Source organism: Bidens hawaiensis, unplaced genomic scaffold (genome assembly GCF_021521415.1).
Source record: "Bidens hawaiensis isolate Kalapana, Puna unplaced genomic scaffold, B.hawaiensis_p1.1 tig00009570_1, whole genome shotgun sequence".
NCBI lineage: Eukaryota > Viridiplantae > Streptophyta > Magnoliopsida > Asterales > Asteraceae > Bidens > Bidens hawaiensis.
In genome coordinates, this window is record NW_027491715.1 from 57,881 (window position 1) to 85,154 (window position 27,274).

Below are 27,274 nucleotides of genomic sequence, written 5' to 3' on the forward strand. Positions count from 1 at the left end.
TGCGAGAGAAACTTTTCTTGATGAAACAAAAATGAGCAAATCACATAAACAAAAATGACAGCTTACTCTAATAGATACTAAAAAGAATTGTAGAATGAATAGTAGATTTGTGAGGGAAACATTTGTTTGCAAAATGTAGTTGTGAGAGACTTTAAATAATAATTTTCAGTTATTTATTCACAAACTTTTGACCGGGTCTGTGACTTCAAAAGTTAATTTTACGTATTAAATCAATTTTATTTATTCAAAAAATAATTTGTGATCGCTTTGTTACCGACATTTAAATTCTTGTTTATATTACTTTTTTCTTTTGTGACCACGCGTTTTGCTACCAAAATTAGCGACTTGTGATTTCGGCTGAAGTTGGTCATTAAATTAGCAACTGAATTTTCTGTTGCAAAATTTTATCCCAAATTCCGAGTTCAGGTGTAGTGGACTAGTGGTGAATACTTTGTGACATTCGATCTGCATGAAATTCTATAGCAAATTCCAAGTCAGGTGATGCTAGTCACTTGCTTGTGTGTTACTTACTAACAACGATATTCCCATATTAAAAATGACACTTCTGACCACTGACAACGTATCTGAATTAGATCAATTAATCAATTAAAAAAGACCATTTGTAACTAAACAAAATAATTTTCCACCTTGAGTAACGGTGGCAATGTACCTCGAACCATTTATTAAGCCGCTGCCTTTGGTCATGTTCTTGTTTGACATTTTGGTCATAGCATGTTTTAATATTTGCTTTTTTGTGTCTCGAGACTCCACGTATGTGTTTATATATCCATGTTGGGTGTGAACTCTTGCTTTTGTTACACCCTTACTCAATCCTCAAACCTTTGACTTTTTTACTTAAGGACAATTAAGATGATCCTTAATTACTTGAATATTTTTTTTCTATTTTATTGCCCAACTAGTCCCTCAATCCAGTTTCAAACATGTTAATAAATTTGCTTGAAGTCCACACTTGAAAATATTGAAACACTCAAAATTCAAAAATGCTTTTGGTATTACAATTCTTAGTTCTCCTTCTAGCTTCCATACTTCAAGAACATGAAACCTTTGCACAATATGTACCACCTTACTATACCATGGTCAGTGCAGTACACAAACACACTGATGTTGTTACTCCTCTCTATAGCGTTCAGATCGATACTTTCCACGATATCACACGAACCACACCCGCAAACTTCCTTATAGACATCGACGCACCTTTAGTATGGCACGACTGCAACCCAAAATGGAACAAACGTCAAGTCAGTTGTCGTCCCATGTACAGTCGTTGCTTCTCTCCTGTTTCATGTGAAGATTTTCAATGTACCAAGGTACGAAGTTCTTATTCTTACAAGAACCCTTCCTGCTCTCCTGTAACCAACAGTTCAAAGTTACCTGGTTCGGGACTTTGTTCATGTCCCGTCAATGTGAAGAACCCGCTTACCAAATCGTGTAGCCAAGCTCTCCTCAACTATGACAATTTAATATTTAACACAACTAACGGTGTAAATCCATATAATCCTATCCAAGTTTCTATCCTTAATGCTGCATGTGCTCCCTCTTCCTTCTTTAACTCCTTCCCTGCAAACGTTACGGATGTCATGGCGCTTTCAATGTCCCCATACGCGTTCCAGGCGTTTTTCAATCAAGAGACTAAGAGAATATTAGGTCTATGTTTGCCTAGCCGTAGCAAGTCATCGACTCCTGGGGTTCTATTTTATGGAGATGGTCCTTACTACTTTCATCCACACTACTCAAATGTGGACATAAGGAGTATTCTTACTTATACTGCATTACTAAAGCATCCACATTCATTTGGATACTTTATTGGTGTCAATGCTATTGTAATTAAACAAAGATCTATCAATATTCCTATGAATGCAACTACCAAACTTAGTACAATCAAGGCCTACACCACTCTCAGAACCGACATTTACAATCGCATGGTTTGAAGGTTTTCCAAGGTCACACAACGGATCCCTCTAGCAAAACCAGTCACACCATTTAGCCTTTGTTTCCGGACCTTCATCAATGGTACCCGAGTCGTACCAAAGGTTCCTGACATCAGTTTCAGTCTCCGAGATGGGCAGATATGGACTGTATCCACGGTTAACTCCATCAAACGCATAACAAAACATGTTTCATGCCTTGCATTTGTTGATGGGGGCGCAAGAAGTGAACATGCAATCGTGATTGGAACATTTCAGTTTGAGGATAACCTTTTGGTGTTTGATTTAGAGAATTCGGCCTTGGGTTTTAGTTCTTCGTTGTTAAAGAAGCAGACTTCTTGTGCAAACTTCAACTTCACGTTCATACCACATACAAGAAGTGTATTCGAAGGAAGAACTTAGTAGTTAAATTGGTCAATCTTTTCGTTGTATGTGATCTTAAGCAATAAATAACACTTCTACCAATTTCTTCAATATTTTTCTTGTACTTCTTTTATAAACAACTTTTTCCACCTAAAATCATTCAAACCTTGCATTTGCATCAAACTTAATTGATCATTATTTACGGCTAACAGACAATGTATCTGAATTAGACTATTTAGTCAATAAATGACTAGTAATATAGTAATTAGTTAAGTTTATGTTTTGCAAAAGTCTTAATCACTAATACTTTATGTATATGTTTTCTTTAAAGTATAAACGCAAAAATGAAAATCTAAAATAATGGCAAGCACTTCCAAGTCTTCCTATATAAATATGTTGGATGCTCTTTCAAAACCTACAGATCCAAATATGCTTTTTCTTCTACAACTACTCGTTATCGTTCTAGCCATCATCTCACATGAACATGAAGTTATTGCTGTTTATGTTCCACCATACATTTCCATAGTTAACAAACATAAGGATGCTGCTAAGCCTCTATATACTGTTCCGGTCGTGACATCCTATGTAGACATGCAATTCTTGCAAGAAAACTTCCTTATAGATATCGATGCTCCCTTCACCTGGCACGACTGCATCGTGCAATGGAACATATACCCAGGCAGTTGCCCCCCGAACAAGATTTGTGTATCTCCTGTTTCGTGTGAAGAATTTGAATGCACGCAAGTGCGAGCTTCGTACTCCTATAAGGACCCGTCCTGTTCTCCAGAAACCAACAGTTCGACGTTACCTGGTTGGGGATTCTGTACATGCCCGGTCAATGTGGTAAACCCCATGACTAGTTCGTGAGATCAAGCCCTCCTCAACTATGACATTTTTTCATCCCCTATTTCGGCATGTGCTCCTTCATTATTCGCATCTTTTCCTGCAAATGTTACTGGCGTCATGGCTTTTTCTTCCTCGATTTATGCATATCCAGCTTTCTTAGAACCTATTAAGAACACATTAGCTCTATGTTTACCAAGCAAGTCGTCTGCCCCGGGGGTTCTATTCATTGGAAATGGTCCTTATTACCTTCTACCCCAATCAAATGTCGATATCAGGAGCTATCTTTCTTATACTCCGTTGTTAAAGCATAAAGATTCTTTTGGATACTTTATCAAGGTCAATAGCATTGTAATAAAAAAGAGATCTATCAACGTCCCAGCGAATACCACTACGAAGCTTAGTACACTAGACCCTTACACCACTCTTAGAACAGACATTTATCATGGTGTGGTTAGGAGGTTTTCAATGGTTACAAAACGATTACGTCCTGCGAAGCCAGTTGCCCCCTTTGGCCTATGTTACAAAACCTCCACTGTTGGTTTAAAAGTTCCCGATATCGTTTTCAACCTCCCGGATGGGAAAAGGTGGATTGTATCCACACCTAACTCCATTAAGCAAATAACAAATGATGTGGCATGTCTAGCATTTGTTGACGGTGGTGCAACGAGTGAACCTGCAATAGTGATTGGAGCGTTTCAATTCGAGGACAACTTTCTAGAATTTAATTTAGAGAATTCGACGTATGGGTTTAGTTCATCGTTGCTAAGTAAGAAAACTTCTTGTGCAAACTTCAACTTTACGCTTACCAAGAGCCCTTAAAGCTATATAACCAAATGTATTGCATAAGAATATGCTTTCTGCATTAAGAACTTTTGTTTAGATGTGATATCTATGAATTCAATTAGTAATAAATAACCTTCTTTTTTTTTACATTCGTTCTCTTTGTCTTAGTTTGCTAGAGTACAGGCCCGGCTCTGAGAAACAAAAAAAAAAAAATTTGGGCCGAAGGCGAATCTAAATTTGGGCCTTAAGACTTAAGTAAAATATAAACTTGATAACTCAAATAAAAAAGCAAATCATACGATGATAATATTAATTTCAATACACAAAACATAAATATTGTAGCAAAATAATCTAATTTACATACCTAAACGAAACGCGATGCTCACCTTGCATTTTTTGAAGCAAAACTCTCGATCAATTCTTGATAATTTATGCTTTCCAACACATCGCTCTCAATAGATATCATCGCCAAGCCATTAAGTCTTTTTTTGGGACATTATGGATCGCATGTAAGTCTTCAACAACTTCAATTTTGAAAAGCTTCTTTCGGCCGAAGCCATGGTTACCGGAATAGTCAACAACACTCGATATGCATTTACCGCGTTAGGAAAAAAACCATGTTGCACCACATTGTTTAAAGCATCTAAAGTAACACTAACTGTTAATATAACAAAACTATTAATTCAATAAACATAGACTGATAAAACAACAATTCAACAACTTTTATAATAAAATTGTTACTAACACTAACTGATTAACTCCCTAACTCACTAAGACACTAACTTTTATAATAAAAGTATAAAACTAAACCCTAAACCAAGTAATAAACTACTAAACAAGAAGTTAGAACTAACCCCAGCTGGATGGACTGACTGCGGAGCAGGGCTGGAGCCGGATGCAGCGGTGGTCGGGTGGTGGACTGGTGGTCAGCGCCGGCCGCCGGCGGTCACAATGGTGGGTTGTGGCTGCCTTTTTGTGGTACGTCGTACAGTAATTGCCTAATTGGAGTATGGAATTGGAAGATGGCGTTGTACTTTTTTGTAAACCTTCATACTTCCGTATCTTATTGTGTAAATGGGTTATGGCCTACAAATAATTGGGGCATTGAGCTACAAATAATTGGGCTACAAACAATTTATAAATGGGCCTAAACAATTTTTTTATATAAAATATAAAAAAATTTAAAAATTTTCGGGCCTATGACGGTCGACCACCCTGCCATAGGCCAGGGCCGGCCATGCTAGAGTATCAACAACAGATACTGTAAGTTCTTGTTATATTTAATTACTATTGATTGCATAACAAATTTTAGTAGCTAAATTCACAAATTTGCTACCATTGTGACCGTTCTGCCACCAAAATACTACTACTTTTTTCATTTTTCTTTTGACTTTTTTTCCATCGTTACCATTGTGACTGATTTGCAAATCGCAGATAAATAGTTGCGAGTATCTTGGCCGAATGGTTGTGGTTGCCAAATTTGCGAACGAAGATAAATAGTTGCAAGTTTTGTGACTGATCAATGGTTGCAGTAGCTAAATCTGCTATTGAATTGACGCGGTCAATAAATTTGGGATCGTTGTTTATGACCATTTCTTCCGCAGCAAAATTCTCTTTGGAAATTTTGCTTTTTGTGAAATCCAACATATAATTCGAATACAAATTCCAAGTTATGTGATGCTAGTCACTTGCTTGTGTATTAACAACGTTATTCCCATATTTAAAAATGACACTCATGACAATGTATTTGAATTAATTAGATTATTTAGTCAATTAAAAATGACTAGTTGTAACTAAACAAAATAAAGTTAACCACTTTGAGTACCGGTGTCAGTGTACATATAACCTTAATTAAGCCTATGCATATGGTCATGTTCGAAAGCTTACACATCAAGAGTGGGTCGATGACTTTTAATTATGATAAATTCATTGTTACAAGACTTCATGGTAACACCTAAAACAAACTATTGAGCTTTCTGTATTGACAATTAAAGTGTCCCACCTTGACCACATACGTCATGCAATGCGAGATATATATACTATTATCTCTGTCGTCTACAATAGCGCCAAAAATACTCACGACTCATGCCTAGATGAACCTCATTTTCTGTGATTGTTAAGCCAAAAAAAAAAAAAAATCTATTTGCCGTTCCAAAATATGTTATATATAATAAAACTATAATAAAGTTAAGTTCATGTTTTTGCAATGTTCTTTATTAACTAATTGACAACTTTAATATATTGGCACGTCCCTAGGGGTGCCAATATATTGACAACTTTAATATAATAAAACTTAACCGCTTTTTGGCAAACCATGCGGATAGGTCGTTCCCTTTTGTGTCAACACTAAGAAATTGTTTAAAGAAAACGCACTTCCGCTGGACACCAGAAGCGGAAGCAGCTTTCCAGGAGATTCGATCACGCCTGATCGAACTCCCAACACTCACAGCACCACAAGCGGGAGAGGAGTTAATCCTATACCTCTCCGCAACAGATAGAGCAACCGGGGCAGTCCTGCTTGTAGAACGAAAAGGCATCCAGATGCCAATCTATTATGTTAGCCGCGTGCTGGCAGACGCGGAAACCCGGTACTCTACCCTGGAAAAACTGGTCTTGGCACTTATACACGCTTCACGCAGGTTGAGACGATATTTCCAGGGTCACCCAATCACTATTCTCACCAACTTCAAACTCTCAAATGTTCTAGGCAAACCCGAGTTATCGGGACGCCTAGCCAAATGGGCAATTGAATTGGGAGAATATGCGATTCAATACAAGCCGAGACCAGCCATTAAAGGCCAGGTCCTGGCTGATTTTATTGCCGAAGTCCCCGCTGCGCGGGAGAAAGAGTGCCAGGAGGAGGTTCAACCCTCCCCAGCACACGAAATCGATGAGGTCTGGCGACTCTATACTGATGGAGCAGCTAGTAACGAGGGTTCAGGCGCAGGGTTAAAATTAACAAACCCAGCAGGCCAGGAATATACTTATGCTATTCGGCTGGATTTCCCAAGTACGAATAACGAAGCTGAATATGAAGCATTCCTGGCCGGATTGAGGATTGCGCGTAAAATGGGTGTAAAAAATTTGGAAGCCCATGTAGATTCCATGCTAGTGGCAAACCAAATAAACGGGACGTACACGGCTGTAAATGACACAATGGCCCTGTACCTTGCCCAGGCCAAAGCCATCATGCGCGATTTTAATGATTGTAAAGTGATACATGTCAAGCGCAGCGAAAACAAATCTGCGGATGCGTTAAGCAAGCTTGCATCACTGGCCTTCACCCACTTGGGTAAGGACATCCGCGTGGAACTCCTCGAAACACCGTCAGTCCCGCACAAGGAAATTTGTGTCATCCAAACCGGTACAGAAACATGGATGACCCCAATAATAAAATACCTTGAAGCAGGAACGTTACCAGAGTCGAAGTCACAGGCAAGAAAACTACGCTGTAAAGCACTAAATTATCAGCTGGTCAATGACACCCTTTACAGACGTAACTTTCTTGGCCCGTTGTTAAGATGCGTGGACAACCAAGATGCTGACTACCTCCTGAGGGAGGTTCACGAAGGCATCTGTGGAGTACACGCAGGCCCCCGCGCTGTGGTAGCCAAGCTAAACAACGCAGGATACTTCTGGCCGGGGATGCATATGGACGCGTTGGCATACATCAGAAAATGCAGATCTTGCCAGCTTTACGCACCCAACACGCATCGCCCGAAAAATGATCTTGTTCCTGTCACTTCCTCGTGGCCATTTCAGAAGTGGGCCATCGACGTGACAGGCCCATTTCCAACAGCAGCTGGGAATGTTCAGTTCCTAGTGGTAGCCATTGACTACTTCACCAAATGGATAGAAGCGAAACCTTTAGCCCAAACAACCGCAAAGCATATCAAAAAATTTATTTGGGAATTTATTATTTGTCGTTTTGGACTTCCACAGAATTTGGTAAGCGACAATGGCACCAACTTTGCTGACAAGAAGCTGCAGCAGTGGCTGAAAGAACTTCAAATCACCCACACCTTTACCTCAGTGGCACACCCGCAAGGTAACGGTGAGGTGGAAAGAGCAAATAAGAGCATCGTCGAAGGCATAAAGAAAAGACTCTTGGAACATAGATCCGGTTGGGTGGACGAACTTCCACACGTCCTTTGGGCAAACAGAACGCTGAAGAAGACCAGTACGGGAGAAACCCCGTTCAGTCTCACTTATGGCACTGAAGCCATGATCCCAGTCGAAATCGGTTTACCCTCACCAAGGGTCTTAATCCAACCAGAAGACAATGATGCGGAAAGACGGTTAGACCTTATGCTAGCCGAAGAGCGCAGAGACTTAGCCGCCGTGCGTGAAGAAAACTACAAACGACAAATGCAAAAATACTACAACACGCGGGTAAAACTCTGCAACTTCAAGGAAGGAGACTACATACTGCGTAACAACGAGGCTTCGAACCAACAACGCCCAGGAAAGTTGGCCCCGATTTGGGAGGGGCCATACATTATCAAAGAGGTTCTGGGAAAGGGCGCGTACCGGCTCGAAAGGCTCGATGGCACTCCCATCCCTAGAACATGGAATGGAGCTCAATTACGCAAATGTTATATGTAGATCAATTCCAACTTGTAAAGAAAAGGCCTAGAGCCACTTCTAATGGAAATGATTCTCCTTTCATGATGTATTGATAGCTTGTAACCTATGAACTTCCCTTACAGGAAGAAGTAGTTGCGTGTGGAAGGCGGCAATACCCGCATAAACACAACGCCAAAATGTTAAAAAAGTTCTAAGGAAAACCTACACGCAGGTCAGATGTAGGTAAAGTTTAGCCATCCTTGTAAGTGCAAGTGACGGTCTTACCCGCACAATCACATTCAAGGAAGCCAAACTTAACTTACCATCTACCACGTTAAAAGGTTAACTTATGAACACTTAAAAGGATAAGAAAAACCTACACGCAGGTCAGATATAGGTCTAAAGTTAAAGCCATCCTTCTAAGTGCAAGTGACGGTTACACCCGCACAATCACGAAAGAGGGAGCAAAAACTTTAGTCCATTATCAACCACGTTCAAAGGTTTAACTTAATGCCTTAGAAATTTTGAAAAACCTACACGCAGGTCAGATAGAGGGTAAAGGTTAGCCATCCTACCAAGTGCAAGTGACGGTTTTACCCGCACAATCACGAAGGAGGAGGCGAAACTTTAGCCCATCATCAACCACGTTCAAAGGATCTTATTCTAAACACTTGGGAAATTGCTAATTTAAACTAAGTATGCAAGTCATAAGTTTATAAAGCAAAGAACCCAAGGAAGGAAATAACAATCTTATACGCAAAGAGATTAATATTTCACAATCATTTACAAGAATGGCTGGGTAACTACCCGCCTAAAAGAAATCTATACAAAGATAAGTCTATCCTACCAGCGGGAAGGGATCTTCAGGATCAGGCTTCAGGGCCACCTCCGCTTGGGCCAGCACCATCAGAGCGCGGCTGCCCAAGGAAAGCCTTAAGGATGTTTAGCCCATCATCAGCAGCAGCAGCTTCATTCACCTTCTCCACCACTGGATGCGGGAAGGCAGCGTACTGGTTCACAGCTTGGTCATAAGCAGCTTCAGTGTTAACATTGAATAAAGGGAAGTTGGAGGGCGGAAAGCCTCTCTCAGCAAACCCTAGACCAAGCAGGAAGCCAGTCTTCTGCCCATCCTCATGAGAAGCGTTGAGGGCTGCGCTCATCGCATCGTCATAAGAGGTCTCTGAAAGGACCTGACGCACAACCTACAAAAGAATAAAGTTAGAACATTTTCTAATTACGAACAGAAAGCGTAAAGAAAAAGAGGATACCTGAGGCAACGCTTCTCGAAGCAACCATTGGAGGGTAGCTTGACTTTCTTTACAAGCACGTTCGGCTCCGCTTTTATCAAGGTTGGCAAGTTGAACTTCCTTGGCGGCAGCTTCTTCGACGCTTTTGAGTTTCCTTTCAGTACGGTCAAGCACCCCCCTCTGGTCAAGGATCTCCTGCAGCTTCTTGGCATCTTCCATTGCCAAGGCGTCATGAGCATGCTGAAGAGCCTTTAATTTGCATTTAAGCTGCTCATTCTCTTCGCGAAGTGGCTCAGCAACAGCTTCAGCCTTGGCAGCCCTCTCAGTTGAGTTTCGCGCAGTCTCCTTGGCCAGCCGAAGCTGTTCATTCACAGCTTGGGCAGCCTTGGAGCGGGCCTCGAGTCGCGCCTGGACTTCAACCTCAAGGGCCTTGAATGCCTTCTCCTTCTCGGCTGCGGCAGCGGCCAACTGCCGGTTCTCCTCCCGAAGAGCCCGCGCTTCAGATATATCTTTGGCGCGAGCTGCTTTTAACTTGTCGTTTTCACGACAAAGCAGCTCGACGCGGGGCTGCGTTCGGGCCTGGAGAACCCGAAGCTCATTGGTTAGCCTACCCTCTTGGTAGCTAGCCATGGCTTCCCCCAACGCACCAGGAGGAGCAGCGTGGCGAGCCCAGTCCACGCACTCCACAGGGGTGCGAAGGGTTGTTCCTCGGCGTATGTTCCATCTTGGAACATACACTTCATTGGAATCCGACACTGCAAAAGAAACAAAGGCAGTTAGGAAAAGATGATAAAAGTATGTAAAGGAAAAAGAACCCTACGTACCTGTAGGGTCAATAACAGGCCGATAGCCGCCAAACCCATCACCTGAACCTAAAGGAAATCCGTCCAACAGGTCAGGCAGACGGGAAGGTGGCATAGATCGGCGGGAAGCCTGGCGCATACCTGAAGGTCCGGCCGTCGGTGCCGGTGGCGCAGGTATAGTGGCAGCCGCTGTGGTAGCCATGGTTGGCGCCACCTCCTCAGCAACAGTAACCGCCGGCTCCGTGAAAGATGCTGTAAAAATTGCACTCACGGCCGGCGGAGACACCTTCTCAGCTGGAACAGCCTCAGGAAGGCTGGAACCAGCGGAAGCAGGCGTAGACGCCTGGGTCGATGCCTCGGGAAGGCTGACCGAGCCTACCGTCATTGGCGGGGGAATACTTGCTCCAACTCCACCCTGGAATGCGTCAACATCCACACCTACATAAGCAAAAGTGTTAGAAAAATTTATTTTAAACAACAAATCTAGACAAGAATTATGGGGGCACTTACGGGGTTTCTTGAGCTTGAACGCACGGACGAGCGGGGGCGAACCCGATGGAGCCGGCCTCTTGACACCGGTAACCGTCGTTGCCGCTGCCTCCTCGGAGGTGACACCTGCAGCCTCCGGAGCGGTGGTCTCTTCACCACCGGGCTTCCCCGCCACCTCTGCATTATCTGACTCCGAGTCAGATAGGACTACCGGGTCGGCCGTAGAGGCCACCTTCTCCTTGCCCTTCGCGACGGCAGCCTTTCTCTTCCGCACCAGTAGAGGACCTTCTGCGGATTCCTCAGAAGAAGAAATGTCATGAACTCCAGCAGCAGGCACAGCTTTGAGAGGTTCAGGGTAGAAGATAGGCTTACCTGGCCGTCGGTGGCTCAGGATCTCTTGGCCTGGCGGGTAAACCTCCACGAACCGACCCGCAGTCTGCTCGAGGATGGGCAACTCGTTCTCGTCCAGAGCACGAGTACCCATCCGCGCAGGACCATCTTCCTCCCGCGGATTCAGGAGCGACTGAAGATCGTTACCCTCTGAAATCAACAAGAAAGTTAGAAAAAATCGCAGTCAGCAAAAAAGAAACAAGACATACCATAAGGGGTAGAGTTCGAACCATATTCAAGGACGATCGGAACCTTATCCGCATTCGCCGCCTTCCACACCCGGCTCATCCCCAGCATCACCATCGCCGACTCCGGAAAACGGAAAACCGGGGATTGGACCCGGGATATCTTCGAAAACCATTCCGCCTCCTCGTAGTTAAGGGCGGGAAGGTTCGGAAGCGCCTGGCCATTCTTAAACTTCATGGCGATGGGGACGGCGCGAGCGGATATGAAGAAGAACTCTCTTCTCCATGAGCGAAGACTCCGCTCGGTGGTACAAATCTTTAAACCCTTTATACGGGTTGTAAGAGTGTACCACCCCTGGATGCACCTCCAAGTGTAGAAGGTCATCAGACGGTCAACAAAGGGCTCAAGGCCCAGTATCCGGCACACCCACTCAAAGTGCCGGACCTTGGCAATGGCCATGGGGTGCACCTCTGTCAGGTGCACACCGTGCCTCTCCAGGACACGGTACACAAACTTTGTCAACGGAAACCTAAGGTTTCCGTAGACAAAGAATGCAGCATAAACCCCGATCTTGCCACTAGGGGCATCGTACACAGTATGGTGGGGTTCAGGAAACTCAGGCTCGAGAGACTCGAGCATGAACTTCCTGACGATATACTGGTACAGATCGACAGGAAGAGAACACTGGCACTCGCCAGCAGTCTTCTGATCATCAGTATCATGAGAAGACATGGTGGAAAGAAGAAAGTGATTTCGGGAAAATGCTTGCCTGAAAAGGGGAGTATTTGCCGGAAATCACTAAGAAGAAGAAGAAAGGTGAAAGTGTGAATTACAGATAACTCTCTCCCCCTTTATATAGTAATCGCAATTAATGCGGTGAATTTAATGCGGAGGAGAGAGAAATCAAAGGTGCAATGAAACTATGACACGTGGCAAAAAGCAGGCTGGCAACAGCTGTTGAAAAGACGTGTGCCAGTAATTTCGCGGCCACGCGCCTGAAAAATCACGCCCACGCGCCTGAAAAAACGACTGGAATGACCATGTTCTGTCACGTCACCATAACTTCCTGCACGTCCTGACACAGTCAGAAGAAACTGTCGCACGACGTTTCAGAGGTTTGGACTGTTCTTATCTTTTCACCAACTCTTCGAATTTCAAAATTCAAAATTCGAAAATATTAAAAAGTAAGCGGGAAAATATCCCTTACCCCTTGGCAAACAAGTAACCGTAAGACGGCTGCGGGTACAGTGTTAAGGCAAAACCCTTCACATACCTAGCACCCGCAGGGAATTGAAGCCAAGAAAACCTTGGTAAACAAGTAACCGTAAGACGGCTGCGGGTACAGTGTTAAGGCAAAACCCTTCACATACCTAGCACCCGCAGGGAATTGAAGCCAAGAAAACCTTGGTAAACAAGTAACCGTAAGACGGCTGCGGGTACAGTGTTAAGGCAAAACCCTTCACATACCTAGCACCCGCAGGGAATTGAAGCCAAGAAAACCTTGGTAAACAAGTAACCGTAAGACGGCTGCGGGTACAGTGTTAAGGCAGAACCCTTCACATACCTAGCACCCGCAGAGAATTGAAGCCAAGTACCCCGGCAACCAACTATAAGACGGGTGCGGGTACAGTGTAAAGGCAAAACCCTTCACATACCTAGCACCCGCAGGGAATTGACGCCAGGAATACCTTGGAAGTAAAGTAACCGTAAAACGAGCGCAGGTACAGTGTTAAGGCAAAACCCTTCACATACCTAGCGCTCCGCTGGGAATTGAAACCAAGAAGGATCTTCTGGGCAATGCTTGCGGAAACGGAAGTAACATCCCCGCATAGCGGGAACGTCGAGAACTACGTTGTTTGAAGCTCCAAGATGGAATTGGTGGTCTTAACATAATTGATCACTATGTTCAAAACTACCAAAACCTCATGGAAAATACATACAACTGGGACTCAACGCTCCTGACTTGCGAGGAGGTTACAGACCTACCCGCATCATACCCAGAGACCAAGCAGGAAACTCGGGCATTTCTGCAAGTGACAAGGACTTCCCATGGAAAACCTTACAAAACCCTTTTCAAAACCCTTTGCTTAAGTCCAAAAGTTCACCTCACTTTATTAAACACGCATGAGAAGAACATTGGACTGGGGGGACTTGAAGAGGTAGGTCCCAGCAGAGACCAGTTGGTCCCGCAAGACTCACCTTGAACAGGGTTGTCTGCGCAAAGGCCATCTGCTCCCGCAGGACCCACCATGCTCATAGAATCTTACGCGCAGTACGCAAGCTGTACACGTAGGGAAAGCCTCCCAATGGTGAAGTACCCCGCCTGTTCCCGCAGTTGCGGATACAAGCCATCAGGGAAGGCTACCCGCAGACAGCAAGGCTACACGTACAAGATTAGCTACTTCAGCAGTCACGTGAAGGCATGAGCAAGGCGGGAACAATCCCGCCCAAATGAGCCAGTCTGATTCTGAAAGATCTTTTGTACCATACCTACCAAGGTATGGATAGGACAGACGATCTGACCAGAACAGCCCATGAGCCAATCACAGGGTGACAGCTCACCGACAACAGCGCGAGGAGGAGCACCCTCTAGTACTGTTTGTCACTATTAGCCGCTGCCTACTCACCAACTCTCACTGTGGAGCAGGCGCAGCCTACAGTTGGTGGAATAGTATTACTGTTGGCCGTAACCTATTCACCAACCAGCATGGCCTGCGTACAATCCACAGTCAGTAGGACGTGCATGGTCTACAGTTGGTGGAATAGTGCAGCCGACTTTATTACTGTTGGCTGTAACCTACCCACCAACCAGTATGGCCTGTGCGTAATCCACTGTTGGTTGAACAGGAATACTATTCAGCCGGCTGTACCTTCTAGAAAACCTACCTTCGGCTATAAATACTCCAATATCTTGGAATGGTAAGATCATCTACTATCTCGTATAACTTACTTGATAACTGCTCTAATAGTATTCACATACTTTTATATTCAAAGAGCAATATAGACTGATTCTCACGCCGGAGGGTGGTCACAAGGAGGAACCCCCCCTTCTCAGTGACGAGCTTACGGTGTCTGTTTTGCAGGTTCCCGGAAGTACAACCTACTCTGCTGGACCTAACCTTCGTGGGAAACATTACCTGGCCCCCAGATTACCTGTAATCTGATCGGGGTTGATTAGTGTTTCTTCACTATATAAATATGTTGGATGCTCTTTCAATGACCACATATCCAAATTATGCCTTTTCTTCTACAACTACTCGTTATCGTTCTAGCCATCATCTCGCAAGAGCATGAAGCTATTGCTGTTTATGTTCGACCATACACGTCCGTAGTAGCTGCGGTTAACAAGCATACGGATGCCGCTAAGCCAATGTATAGTGTTCAGATCATGACATCCTATGTAAACATGCAATACTGGCCTTCAAACTTCCTTATAGACATTGATGCTCCCTTCACATGGTACGATTGCATCGTGCAATGGAACATATATCCAGGCAGTTGTCCAAGCAACAAGCTTTGCAGAGGTCCTGCTTCCTGTGAAGAATTTGAATGCACACAAGTGCGAGCTTCGTACTCCTATATGAACCCGTCCTGCTCTCCAGAAACCAACAGCTCGACGTTACCTGGTTGGGGATTTTGTACGTGCCCAGTCAATGTGGTAAACCCCATGATTGGTTCGTGTGACCAAGCCCTTCTCAACTACGACGGTTTCACAGTGACTACAAGTGATGGTAGAAATCCTTTTGAAAGTTACTTAGGTGCGTATCCTTTTGCGGCATGTGCTCCTTCTTCATCACTTGCATCATTTCCCGCAAATGTTTCTGGTGTCATGGCATTTTCTTCGTCGATTTACGCCTATCCGGCTTTCTTTGAACCTCTTAAAAACACATTAGCTCTATGTATTCCAAGCAATCCGTCTGCCAATGGGGTTCTATTCATTGGATCCGGTCCCTATTACCTTCTTCCCCAATCCAACGTCGATGTTAGGAGCTATCTTTCTTATACTCCGTTGTTAAAGCATAAAGATTCTTTCGGGTACTTTATCAAGGTCAATAGCATTATAATAAAAAAGAAATCTATCACCATTCCAACGAATACCACTACGAAGCTTAGTACAATGGACCCGTAAACCACTCTTAGAACAGACATTTTTAAAGGTGTGGTTAGGAGGTTTTTAATGGTTACAAATTAATTTCAAGGTGTGGTTAGGAGGTCTCTAATCCCCAAAAGTAATCTTAGCTCTTCAACATTAACTTTTGGACGGCTTTCTTTACGTGTGTTCACCCAATTAATTTCACGGTTACACAAACCTTTACTCTTCCGTTTATTGGGTTTGATATGCACCACCGACCAAACTATCTCTAATTATTCTACAACCATCAATAGTACTCACTGTTACTTGTATATAAACAGAGTTGACAAACTCATCATTAGCACACAACAACCCAACACTTGCATACCCACTTGATTTATCATCTTTCTCATGCATCATGCGTGTATGCATAACCTGCATGCAACTTCCATCTCATTGGCCACCTTTTCATGCCAAACATGAGCATGACCAACATCTAGCTTTGTGGTGCACCACTTATGAGACCATTTCTCAGCTTGACCTGCACCATGGTGCTCATCACGTTTTTCATTCTTCCCCCATTTATCTACCGTCTTTTCAATATGTAAACACCCTTCAATCTCTAACATTGATTCATTCCAAAACTCATGCCAAACTTTCCAAAGGAACATCACGACCTAATTTTTCATGCATGATCAATTCCCTATACTCAAATTCATCGTCAACATTTGAATCTAGTGGCATCCAAGACCCGAAATTTAAATCTTGCTCTAAATTCAACGTCATGGTGGTTTCAATCTCCACAACCGAAACATTAACTGCATATTCATCGTCGGACCACCATTAACGACCGGTGCATCTTCTCCGGTCACCGTATCATCACTATCAACTACCGGATCACCCGCAACCAAGTCCACGACACCGGTATCGTTAATGACTGTTGCATTACTTTCGGCCACCATTACATCGTTAACAATCGATGCCTCATCCCCCGGCGTCGTACCATCGCCGGTAACTATCCTATCTCCTTCCACAGCCGTGTTATCAACAACAGTTTCAATGATAGCCGTAAACGCAACGATATCAACTTCTTGGGCGACATACGCCTCAACATCCCAACCTTCTTCTTCTTTGACTTCAACAACGTTGCCTTCCTCCTTCGGCTTGGATGGGCAATCCCGAGCCATATGACCCCTACGTCCACAGTTATAGCACCTATATGGAAACCAATTCGGTCGGTACCTTGATTCCTTTTCACAGTTCTCTTCGTCCGATAAATCTTCTTTAGAGTTGATTCCTTTTCTTATCGCTTGACAAACTGTGACTACTTGATTCTTTCTTATTCTTATGGAACCCTTGCTTTTTGAATCGATCATTATCGTAACCCTTTTGATTCGAGCTTCTGTTAAACCGCACCTTACTTTTACCACGTTCGGCATACAATGTCGAATCTTCTTTCTTGACTTGATCGACAATTGAGGCGTCTGCCAATTGCTTTGCCAAACCTTCTTGAGCTGATAACAGGTTTTCAAACTCAACAAGGGTGGGTTGTGTAGGCCACCCTTGTATGGCTGCAACATAACTTCTATATTCAGGCCTAAGACCATGAACGATTATCCTTTTCATTCGTGCCTCACTGATTCTTGCTTCTTGGTCGAGTTCACCAATTTCCCGACACAACGTTTTAACTTTATGAAAATATTGAGAAATCGTGAGTTCTTTTTGACTTACAGAAAGTAACTCATTCTCAAGTAGTTGCAACTTGGCATCGTTCTTTTTCGAGAACAAAGCGGCCAATGCGTCCCATGCTTGTTTCGGTGTTACGAGATCTCGGATGTGCTCCAACAATTCATCCTCCACCGTTGTCTTTAGGATGAACATAGCTCGTCCGATTTTAACTCTCCACTTGTGAATCGCCCCGTTAGTATCAATTCTAGTTTCCACCGTGCTTGCATCGTTGACAACCTCCCATAGATCCGAACCCTGTAGAAACGAACTCATACAGGTAGACTACGTGTTGTAATTCAAGTTGTTCAACTTTTTCACCGCACCAAGACCTTGGAATTCTGACATGACTAACGGATCTGTTTCTTACTTCTCTTCACCGGTTTGTTCTTCGATCCACAACCGATTAATCGCTGGAAGCAATCAACCGAGTAACACTCCAAAGCAGGACCACGATCGATGAACACGCACGACGAACGTTTTGGTGAACCGGCTCTGATACCACTTGTTAAACTTTTGGCAGGTGAATCAAAAACACGAACACAGAATTTGATCAACACACGATCGACTCTTTTATTAAGAAAACGACTAGCGAGAAAAACTTAATACTTAATGATACAATGTATGGCTTATATAGAGCCCATACATGACTAATCCTATAATAACTCAAATACACAATTTGAATCCAAAACAAATAGGATTAAATAAAATAAGACTAACTTATCCATTAATAATAAACTAATTATTATATTAATTATTCTCCAAGATTCTAGGAGCCTTCAATCTGATTTGGTGTTATATATGTTTAACAGATGTATTGCCAGAGATCGTTGTTGAGTGGATCTAATAGGTTAGGCCATTCGTCTTCCCCCACTTAGTCTCTTCCGATTGCTGCCCATTTTCTCTTTGGTACGAAATTAGTTGTTTTTTGTGTGTTTAGTTGTAGTGATTTAAATGTTATAATGTGGTAATGTAGTATTTGGTGTTTATTACAGTATCATATAATGAACATATATAATTAATAAAGATAGACAATATTCTGTCTCGTATATTTTGATATTTTGACCTTATCACCTTTGATACATGTCTCCTGAGATCCGACAAACGAATGGATTTTGTTCTTGATAAATGATCGAGACGGGTGTGGTGAAATCAAACGATCGATGAATAATATAGAGAGAATCTATATTATATTATTAAGCATAAGTGATGGACGAAATAGTCATTTCACAATTAAAGGACGAAGATACAAACGGTATTTCAAAATTGGACAGAAAAAATAATTTGTCATTTCATTGTATCACGCTACAAGTATATCGTACAAGTTTACGAAGCTCAAAGGCGTCCAATTAGCTTGGATCATAAACCCCCATGACCTACCAATTAAGAGAGACGCTAGGTGGAATCTGACTGTGAAAAAATAAGCTAGAGAAAGAGCAGAGAACGTGTGTGTGTGAACAGTAAATTGTTAAGCGTGTACACGTCAAAAAGCAAAAGATAAACCCGATTTGTACACAAAGCATAAAGGAAAGTAAATGTAGCACAATAGCATTTTGTGAGAGACCTCCAACTTCTCGATTAACACACACATATATATATATATATGGTGCAGTTACTGTACATAATGCCTTAACGTATGATAGGTACGCGAGACGCTAAAATGCAAAAACTTAAAACGCTCACAAAACTTAAACGCTCAAAAAACGGTCTTCGTGAAAAAAGTGAAAAAATGATCGATTAACCATATCCAAAACTGTTTTTTCGGGTGAACAAATGATTGATTGGATATGTATTGACGATTCCGAGATGTCTGGATGTGATTTCATGGATCGATTCGTGAAAAATGGATTCGCGTACGTAATGTACGTTAAGGCATTAGTGTATTGGATCTTTTCACACACACACACACATGTATATATATATATAATTCTTAAATTATTATGTGTGAGTGTAGAAAATTTAAAACATGTTAACATCTTAACACGTCTTGCTTTTAACGCCCCTTAACCTATAAAAGGAGTGGTTTTCACTCGTTAACCTATGTCAAATCAACTTTAACTCCCTTACATTAAGGTAAAAATCAAGGCAATGTTTTAAAATCGGTATTTTACTTGTATCGGATTGGACTAAAAAACGGTACAACCGGTTGAACCGGGTTATACCAGGAGGTTCAACCGGTTGAATAGTTTACCTTATAATTTCGTATAAATGCAACTTCAATCCAAAAATAACTCAAAAGTAAATGATTCGATAACAAAAAATGATCCAAAATTTAATCCATATAGGAGGTGATATAACACTACGTATACCAATAATCATATACTGAATTGATTGTTTACAAACAAAAAAGGCAAGCAACTATATATATATAGGGTAAGGATTTTAAAAGAACCATTTTGCAAATTGAGAACTTTGAGAACCATTTTGAACCACTAAAAACACTTTTAAAAAAATATTTAAAAAGTCATCAAACAAAAAATAATAACAAGCTTAAAAAGGTAAAAAAACCAAAATTCTTATATTTCATTCCGGTTTCATTAAAAAAATAAAAAAAATACAAAAAAAAATAAAAAAAAACGTCGTATTATACACATATGTATAATTTTATATAATCTTTAGTTACGTAATATACACATATGTACAATATCATTTATCTTAAATTATACACATGTGTATAAAAAAAACATGTAAATATACATATATGTATATATTATACATATGTGTATATAATTTAGCTAAACCGAGTTTGTTTTTTTTTTTTGTTTTTTTATGAAACCGGGATGATAAAATAAGAATTTTGGTTTTTATACTTTGTTGATTTTTGTGTTTTTTTTATTTTATGATTTTTTTTATTTTTGGGTTTTTTGTGTTCCAAAATGGTTCTCATAGTTCTCAATTTCAAAAAGGTTCTCTCATGATCCTGATCCTATATATATATATATATATGCATTATATAGCTAGTATATTAATTCCAGTGGTCGTATGAACAATACTACCACCCGTTTAGTATATATACATATATGTTGAGTGGGGAGATTAACCGAACGAAAGGCGTGGTCGGGTGGTTAAGGCGGATGCGCGGTAATGGTTCATAGACCTTTGGCTGAGTTTAATATTGGGTTCGTAGACCTGTAGTAAAGAAAATTCAAGTAGAGAAAGTATGTGAATCTATCTATAATATATATATAAATGAAACCATAAAAATCTTACGTGTCGCAATATGGTCGCTCCCATTTTTTTAAAATGGAGACTTCTCATGCATTTGACCCGAATTCATGGGTATATGTCTCATCAAACCCAGATAATTCTTTAACGGGTTATAACATCTCATTAAATTAAAAATTAATCTCACCAAATATTTGATATAAAAATCCTATAAAGTAGGGATATACTAAAAATTAATATATAATTTATTTAAAAAAGATATATATTATTTATAATTAAAAAAAAACAATTTTACAGAAAAAAAAAGGGTCTAGCACTCCATGCGGTTGTAAGCAAATTCCTTCTAGGTTGACCCCTGCAGGGTCAAAAAGGAAAAGACATTTATCAAGAAAAGAATAATCCAATAACTGATATGAGAAATAGGGTATTTGGTTATGCAATTAAGCTTATACTACACAATGTACAACATTTGTGTGGGCAATAGAACCATGTGCAACTTTCATTACTAAATGCACTTATGGCATACCTAACCTAATAGAAATGAGTTTTCAAGTCAAGTAGATCAAATGAGAAGATTTTACTGAGAATCAATTTTTTTAAAAACTGGGATAACCAATGGGAATACACTAGTTAAGATAACTTTAGGCTGATAGCATTTAGTTACGATTATTAAAATCCAATTTTCCTTTCACAGATAAATATATATAGAAACTGTGCTTGTAGCACTATGCATATGAATTGATGACGTTGGTGCTGCACAGGAAAATTTGTGTTTTGGATGCGTATGTGTTGCTAAGCTATGCTACCTACCATACATCCCGTTATCGTTAGACGGTAACTGCAACTCTTTACTCTCTGATTTATGAACTGAGGAAGTGAGGAGAACGTTGCAGTTCACGGCCATAATTGGTTAAATAATACCATGGTCCAAATAATCCAATGGGTTGGATCCATACACAAATTGGTTATTATTATTATTTAAGGCATATGTTGGGAATTGGTGTGATGCGATATTCGGTTTATACAAGTAGCTAGGGATCTTTAAATTGGTGTGTATTCGGTTTGTGTTACATGATTTAAAGTATGTCTAGGTTAGGTACTTATATAGAAATCGTGTTGGTATTATCTGTTCGTGTTACTTATAGTTTCTACATAATGTAAGATTTCTATAGAGTAGCTTATTTGCTATTGTAGTTTCTACCCAAGGGGTTTGGTTGATGGATACTAGTTACTACATGATATAAGGATTGGTTAACAGATACATATGTTTTGTTTTCTGCTGTTAACGTCACACGGTGAAACACATTTTTATCATACAGAGGGTTACAACAATGGAATGTGTGCATGAATATCACCTTCTTAAAGCATATGCAGCACTATACATATGAAATTAAGTAGTTTCAGTAGCATACCTCTTATGGCCTTTGCCACTTGGGAGGCAATGTAGGAAATGACCTCGATCCCCAACGCAATGCAAAATACGATGCACACTCTGCTCCTGCCACACCACGCATACTTACCCGGTGCAACAACAAATGCACAAAAGAAGATAAGGCTCACAATGAATGCGATCGCGCCAAGGATATGGAAAGCGATCCTCATAAAAATGTCGTGTGGGCCCGGTGATTCGTTAAAAACGGCCATGGATATGTATGCGGGCAGGATTGCGACTGCAGCGCCAAGAACCGTAACCTTGCATTATTATTAACACATTAGAATTTAATTACCGGATGACTCATAATTAATAAGCATTAGATATATAACCTAGGGTTACCCGGAGATGAAGATGTTAAACAATTAAACAAGGTGGCGAACGGCGGTGCTGACCGGATGATTTTACCGACTGCGGGGCAGAGTGTTGAATCTGCTCACACGACCCCTACTGCCACCTCTGCTCAGACGACCCCCACTGCCACCACTTCTAACCCAAAGCGACGGTTTTCGCTGATAGGTATTAAACTCGTTTATTCAATATTGTTGTCACTCCTCAAGGCAATTCTGACCCAAAGTCATTTAATTGGATCAGTTTGGGTTAAATTTAAAACCTTTTGGGTTGGGTAATTTAATTATATGGGTCAAAATGGGTTAAATATGAAAATCGTTTAAGAATGATGGGCCAAATTGGGTTGATCGTTTTATTAGAATGGGTTGTTTAGGGTCGTGTGAGCGGTGGCGGCAATAGTGTATCGACGCCGGTACTCATTTTCCGGCGAACTATCTTGCTTACAATGGAAGCGATTGGAAACAATGATGCCTCATTTCGTTTGATTATATATAGATGTAGATGCTAAAAGGGTGTAACCGTGATTTTCCCTTACTTTTATCTTATGCAAAGCAAAGTATTCCAATTACTATAACATGCAAAAATAGTTCAATCTTTATGCAAACATAAAATACAATATTACTTAACACCAGATATTTCATGACCATATACATAAATTAATAATAAATTAACTAAAGTATATGATCACATGGCATATTACATACAAATTACACACATAAAATATTTCCAGATTCTTGTTAACAGTTTGAAACACCTTTTAGAATATTATCAAGTGTAAAGTTTAAACATGAAACTTCACCAAAGCATAAAACATGTTTTGCGTAGAAGTAAAGCAAATGAGATTCTTCTAATTTAATGGACAAGGCATCTCCTAGCTGGCTACTAAAGAGATTCTTTTGTATTTAATCAATGTATAAACTTTGTTTATGTTAGTAATCTTGTCGGTTTATCTTTTATGTATTGGGCCCAAGGCCATGTAAATAAGTCCATTGAGGCCCATGTTAATGTAAGTGAGATACAACTTGCATGACATACCATCACCCTATATAAGGTGAGGTATGGTATGCAAGTCCTTAACCTTTAGCAAAAATCTTATCTTTTACCAACTCTATCTTTCTCTCTTTCTCTCCTTCTTTCCTTACGGAAATAATCAAAACAAAACAAGATCCGAGATATCGGTTCCTCACTAGTGATTTCCGCTAGCTAGTGTTGAGATTTATCCAAGTAGACTGGTGTTGTGTTGTTCGATCCGTCCATAGGACCTACACGAGTGCTGAACAACATGATCTGGAAAGACCGGTGGTGGCTACAGAGAGGAAGTTATGGGTACCAGAACTATCCGAGAAGCAAATGATGATATGGTTCTTTGCTCTCTTTTGCTCATCATGGCTAGTGCGCATTGAGAATCCGGTTGCCGACTTCATCTTCGTTTTATCAGTTACTTCTAGTTTCATTGGGCTTGGACTAACCATTGTTAACAAATTTTGTCCATGCGGCTACGCCAACGCCTGGAGGTATGTTACGTATGCCTTTCTGGTTCAAGCTGTGATGGGACTGTTTCTGAGTATAGTGATGCTCGTGTTCCTCAACTATCCGTACATGAGGCCAGTATGAGAGAAGATGTAGTTCAGTGTTTAAAATAAAGAAAAGATCTTAGTATGAGCGAAATTCTTTATTTATATACTAATAATTGAATGTTTATAACGGATGTGTGACATTTGATGTTAGTGCAAAAGATTGATTCGTTTATGAATTGTTTAATTAAGCTTATCGTATTTTGAGAGAATTCTTTCTATTCTTCCTTGAAATTATACATCTTGTAGTGACTAATCTAACTGTTTATTCTTTATTTGAGAATTTGATGTTTGGGATAATCGTATGAAACGATAATTATTTTTCCAAGTATTTTGACGATGATAGTCGATGGGGTTCTTTGAGAGGCATCAATACTTTCTTGTTGTGTATTATTGAAATGGTTAGTACATACCTTGTGTACAAATAGACCACGAGAATTTCTATACTTCTCTTTTTCTAGGTCATGTTTTATTCAAACCTTGTCTTCAGGTTAGTCATCTTTTAGACTTTGTCCACCTGGACCTTTCCTTTATTTTCTAGCTATTACTCTCTTACTTCCAATTGTACTTGGAAGAATTATCTTAAGAGTTTGTGCAATCTTTTCTTGACATAATTCTTTTTAAAAGATATATTATCAATTTCGAGGAAATATATATCTCTTATTTATGTTGTTACAAGATTGCACGACATTTATTACAATTACATTTGTTTACAACTACTACGATCCTTATTTCTTCCATCGAATAATCAGCTTCTTGATCTTGTTGCCCTTCATGTTTTCTCCTTCATCTTTTTCTTTTCGCCTTTCCTCAGCATCCATTTCTTTAGTATGAGCAAAGTAAGGATCTTGCATTGTTGAATAATATTCCTGTCCATGAGGATTTTCTTTTGGACAAGTTATTATTTCTTTTCTTTTGGCCACCATTGGTTTCTTGGATCTACTTGATACGTCTCCATACGTGTGCTGATTTAGAATAATATGGGCTAGCGGGATATTAGAATCAAACGAATCTGAATCTTCCTCCATTGCCGTTTGGTATGAATTTTCATCACTAGATATAGGAATTGGGAGAAAAGATGTTCCCATATAGCCTTTCCCCTTTCCGGATCGAAGCTTAACGGATTCTTTGCTAGATTGATGATCGGACATCTGTACGATGTTATATTAGGGATAAGAGCGCGTTTTTCCTATCTTATCTGTACTTGTTATATTTTATTGGTATTAAATTTTTTATCATTCAATTATTTCTTTGATATCCTTACTTGGATACTAATTTTATTATAAACTTATTTCTGATCGAAGCCTAGGTATGATTAAATACCTAATTCGCTAAGATCGATGGCTCTGATACCAACCTGTCACACCCGCACTTAGGGCCTAGGCGTGTGACCAATAGTTGGTACCTGCTTTGAAAATATATCAGAGTTTTAGCGGAAGTCTTTAGTTTATAATAAATATTAATTTATGTTTTGAAACATTAGTTTATTTGTAAAATATAACAAAATATTTGATTTAATATAAAGCTTCTCGAATAATAAACATTCAAGAGTTTGATTTTCAAACTTTTGTTTTATTTATAAAACTATGTTTAAATATTGTTCGCAATATTTTAATAATTTAAAATATTGAGCCATCTCTACCTTGCGAGCATCTATCTCCATGAGTTGGCTATAATTCCATGCTACCTGTGCTAACTTTATTTCCTGTAATATTTGGGGGGAAAATACGTCAGCGATATGCTGGTGAATCATTGACTCTAAAAATATTTTATAAATCTTTCTTTGACTGACAAGATAGTTTTCATGAAACAATCTCAGCAGAAACGTCTATTATTTCTGGGATTTGCACCACTGCCATACACACACAATTACGGTTCTCCGGGAGTTGACACCCATTGGAGAACTTTTACTATGACCTCTAGTCTGCGGCCACGTAGCCTTGACTGATAGACTACATTGATTATGTTTGGATCCAGACACATGTGTACTCGGTCTGAGTTGTTTTTATTTTCTATCTTGTATTTTAATAGGGAACACGTAATCCCATAAATCTTTATTTGACTGTCTTTGTTTAAGATAAACAACATGTTTATCTTGACTGAAAAAGGTTTAACGTATTCACCTGTGATTGTCTGTTCTGAATGAATGAATGAATGATTGATTGTATGATTGACCTATAATAAAATAGGTTTATGTAAATACCCGGATTGTCTCTTAATCCGGCTATAGACCTTTAGTCTGGTTTTGACAGCTTAAACCTTGATTGATCTTTTATTTGAATAAAATATGTTTGATATGAATTCCTTCTCTTTATTTGCTAACCATGTGCTACGTTTCTTCTTCAAGAAGAAATGTCAATGATCTATAACCTTTAAGAAGAAACGTCATTTATCTATAACCTTTGTTTGTTAAGTCTTATGTTTCTTAAAAATAAATAAACACTATCTTAACTATAACCTTAAGTTTCTCAATCATAAAGAAACTATAATCTTTGTTTAGACCATTTTGTATTTCTTAATTATAAAGAAATTTTATTTAGTTGTTATACTTTGATCAAGGTCTAGGCTATACCCCCGACTAGGGTCTAAGCCTTTGGAATAATAATATTTTGTCTGGGCAGAACCCATACCTTGCTTAGGTTATTACTTTCTAAATTCTCGAGCAGCACTTCGACGCTTGCACGTACTTTGAGAATCTTGATCAACAACTCCTCAGCACGCAAATCGAGGCAACGTTCGGGAGTCGCCGGGTCGTGCACGTACTTCGAGGCAAAATGTTGGGTCGCCTCGGGTCGACACGGTTTACGATTTCGTTCCGCTTTTTGAGGTCGGCACGCAAAACGAGATGCGTCGGTCGTCGGGATTGTCGTTACGAACTTCGAGGTGTCGTCAGTATATGGTACGGATTACGAGGTTATAGTTTTCGGGTCGATGGCACGGAAATCGAGGTAGAGAGAGAAAGTTTCTAGAGAGAGAGTGGGGTGGTGTGCAAAAGAAGGTGTTATGGCCTTCCTATTTATAGCTGAAAAGTGGTCCCATCGCGATACGCGATGGAACCTTTCTTTTTGGTCATCGCGTATCGCGATGACATGTGTTACTCAGAGAGTGCCACGTGTCGCCACGTGGCGAACACGTGTCACAGTCTTAACCAACCTCTGCCACGTGTTGACAAGTGGCCTGCCACGTGTCGCGTCGTCTGCCACGTGTCACATCCGAGTGACACGTGTTGATGTGTCATCAAGGACCATCGTGTATCGCGATGGCCTCTCTGGCTATGCCCATCGCGTATCGCGATGGGTTAATAAATCTGGATTTTTATTTTTAAACCCCTTTAGT

General features: G+C 40.6%; 1 protein-coding gene and 2 pseudogenes across 1 annotated transcript; all 3 read left to right on the forward strand.

The window, feature by feature from the left end:
* Positions 1-1,001: 1,001 nt before the first annotated feature.
* On the forward strand, positions 1,002-2,348 carry LOC143532931 (putative aspartic proteinase GIP2; annotated as a pseudogene).
* A 274-nt stretch (positions 2,349-2,622) lies between these two features.
* LOC143532904 (chitinase CLP-like) lies at positions 2,623-3,977 on the forward strand (annotated as a pseudogene).
* Positions 3,978-14,854: 10,877 nt separating this feature from the next.
* On the forward strand, positions 14,855-15,748 carry LOC143532932 (chitinase CLP-like). Its single transcript, XM_077027833.1, has one exon. It carries the CDS (start codon positions 14,855-14,857, stop codon positions 15,746-15,748), a length of 894 nt encoding a protein of 297 aa, XP_076883948.1.
* The last annotated feature ends 11,526 nt before the right edge of the window (positions 15,749-27,274 follow it).

Coding starts and splice junctions, on each gene's coding strand:
- LOC143532932 (XM_077027833.1), top strand. CDS start 14,855: ATGCCTTTTCTTCTACAACTACTCGTTATCGTTCTAGCCATCATCTCG.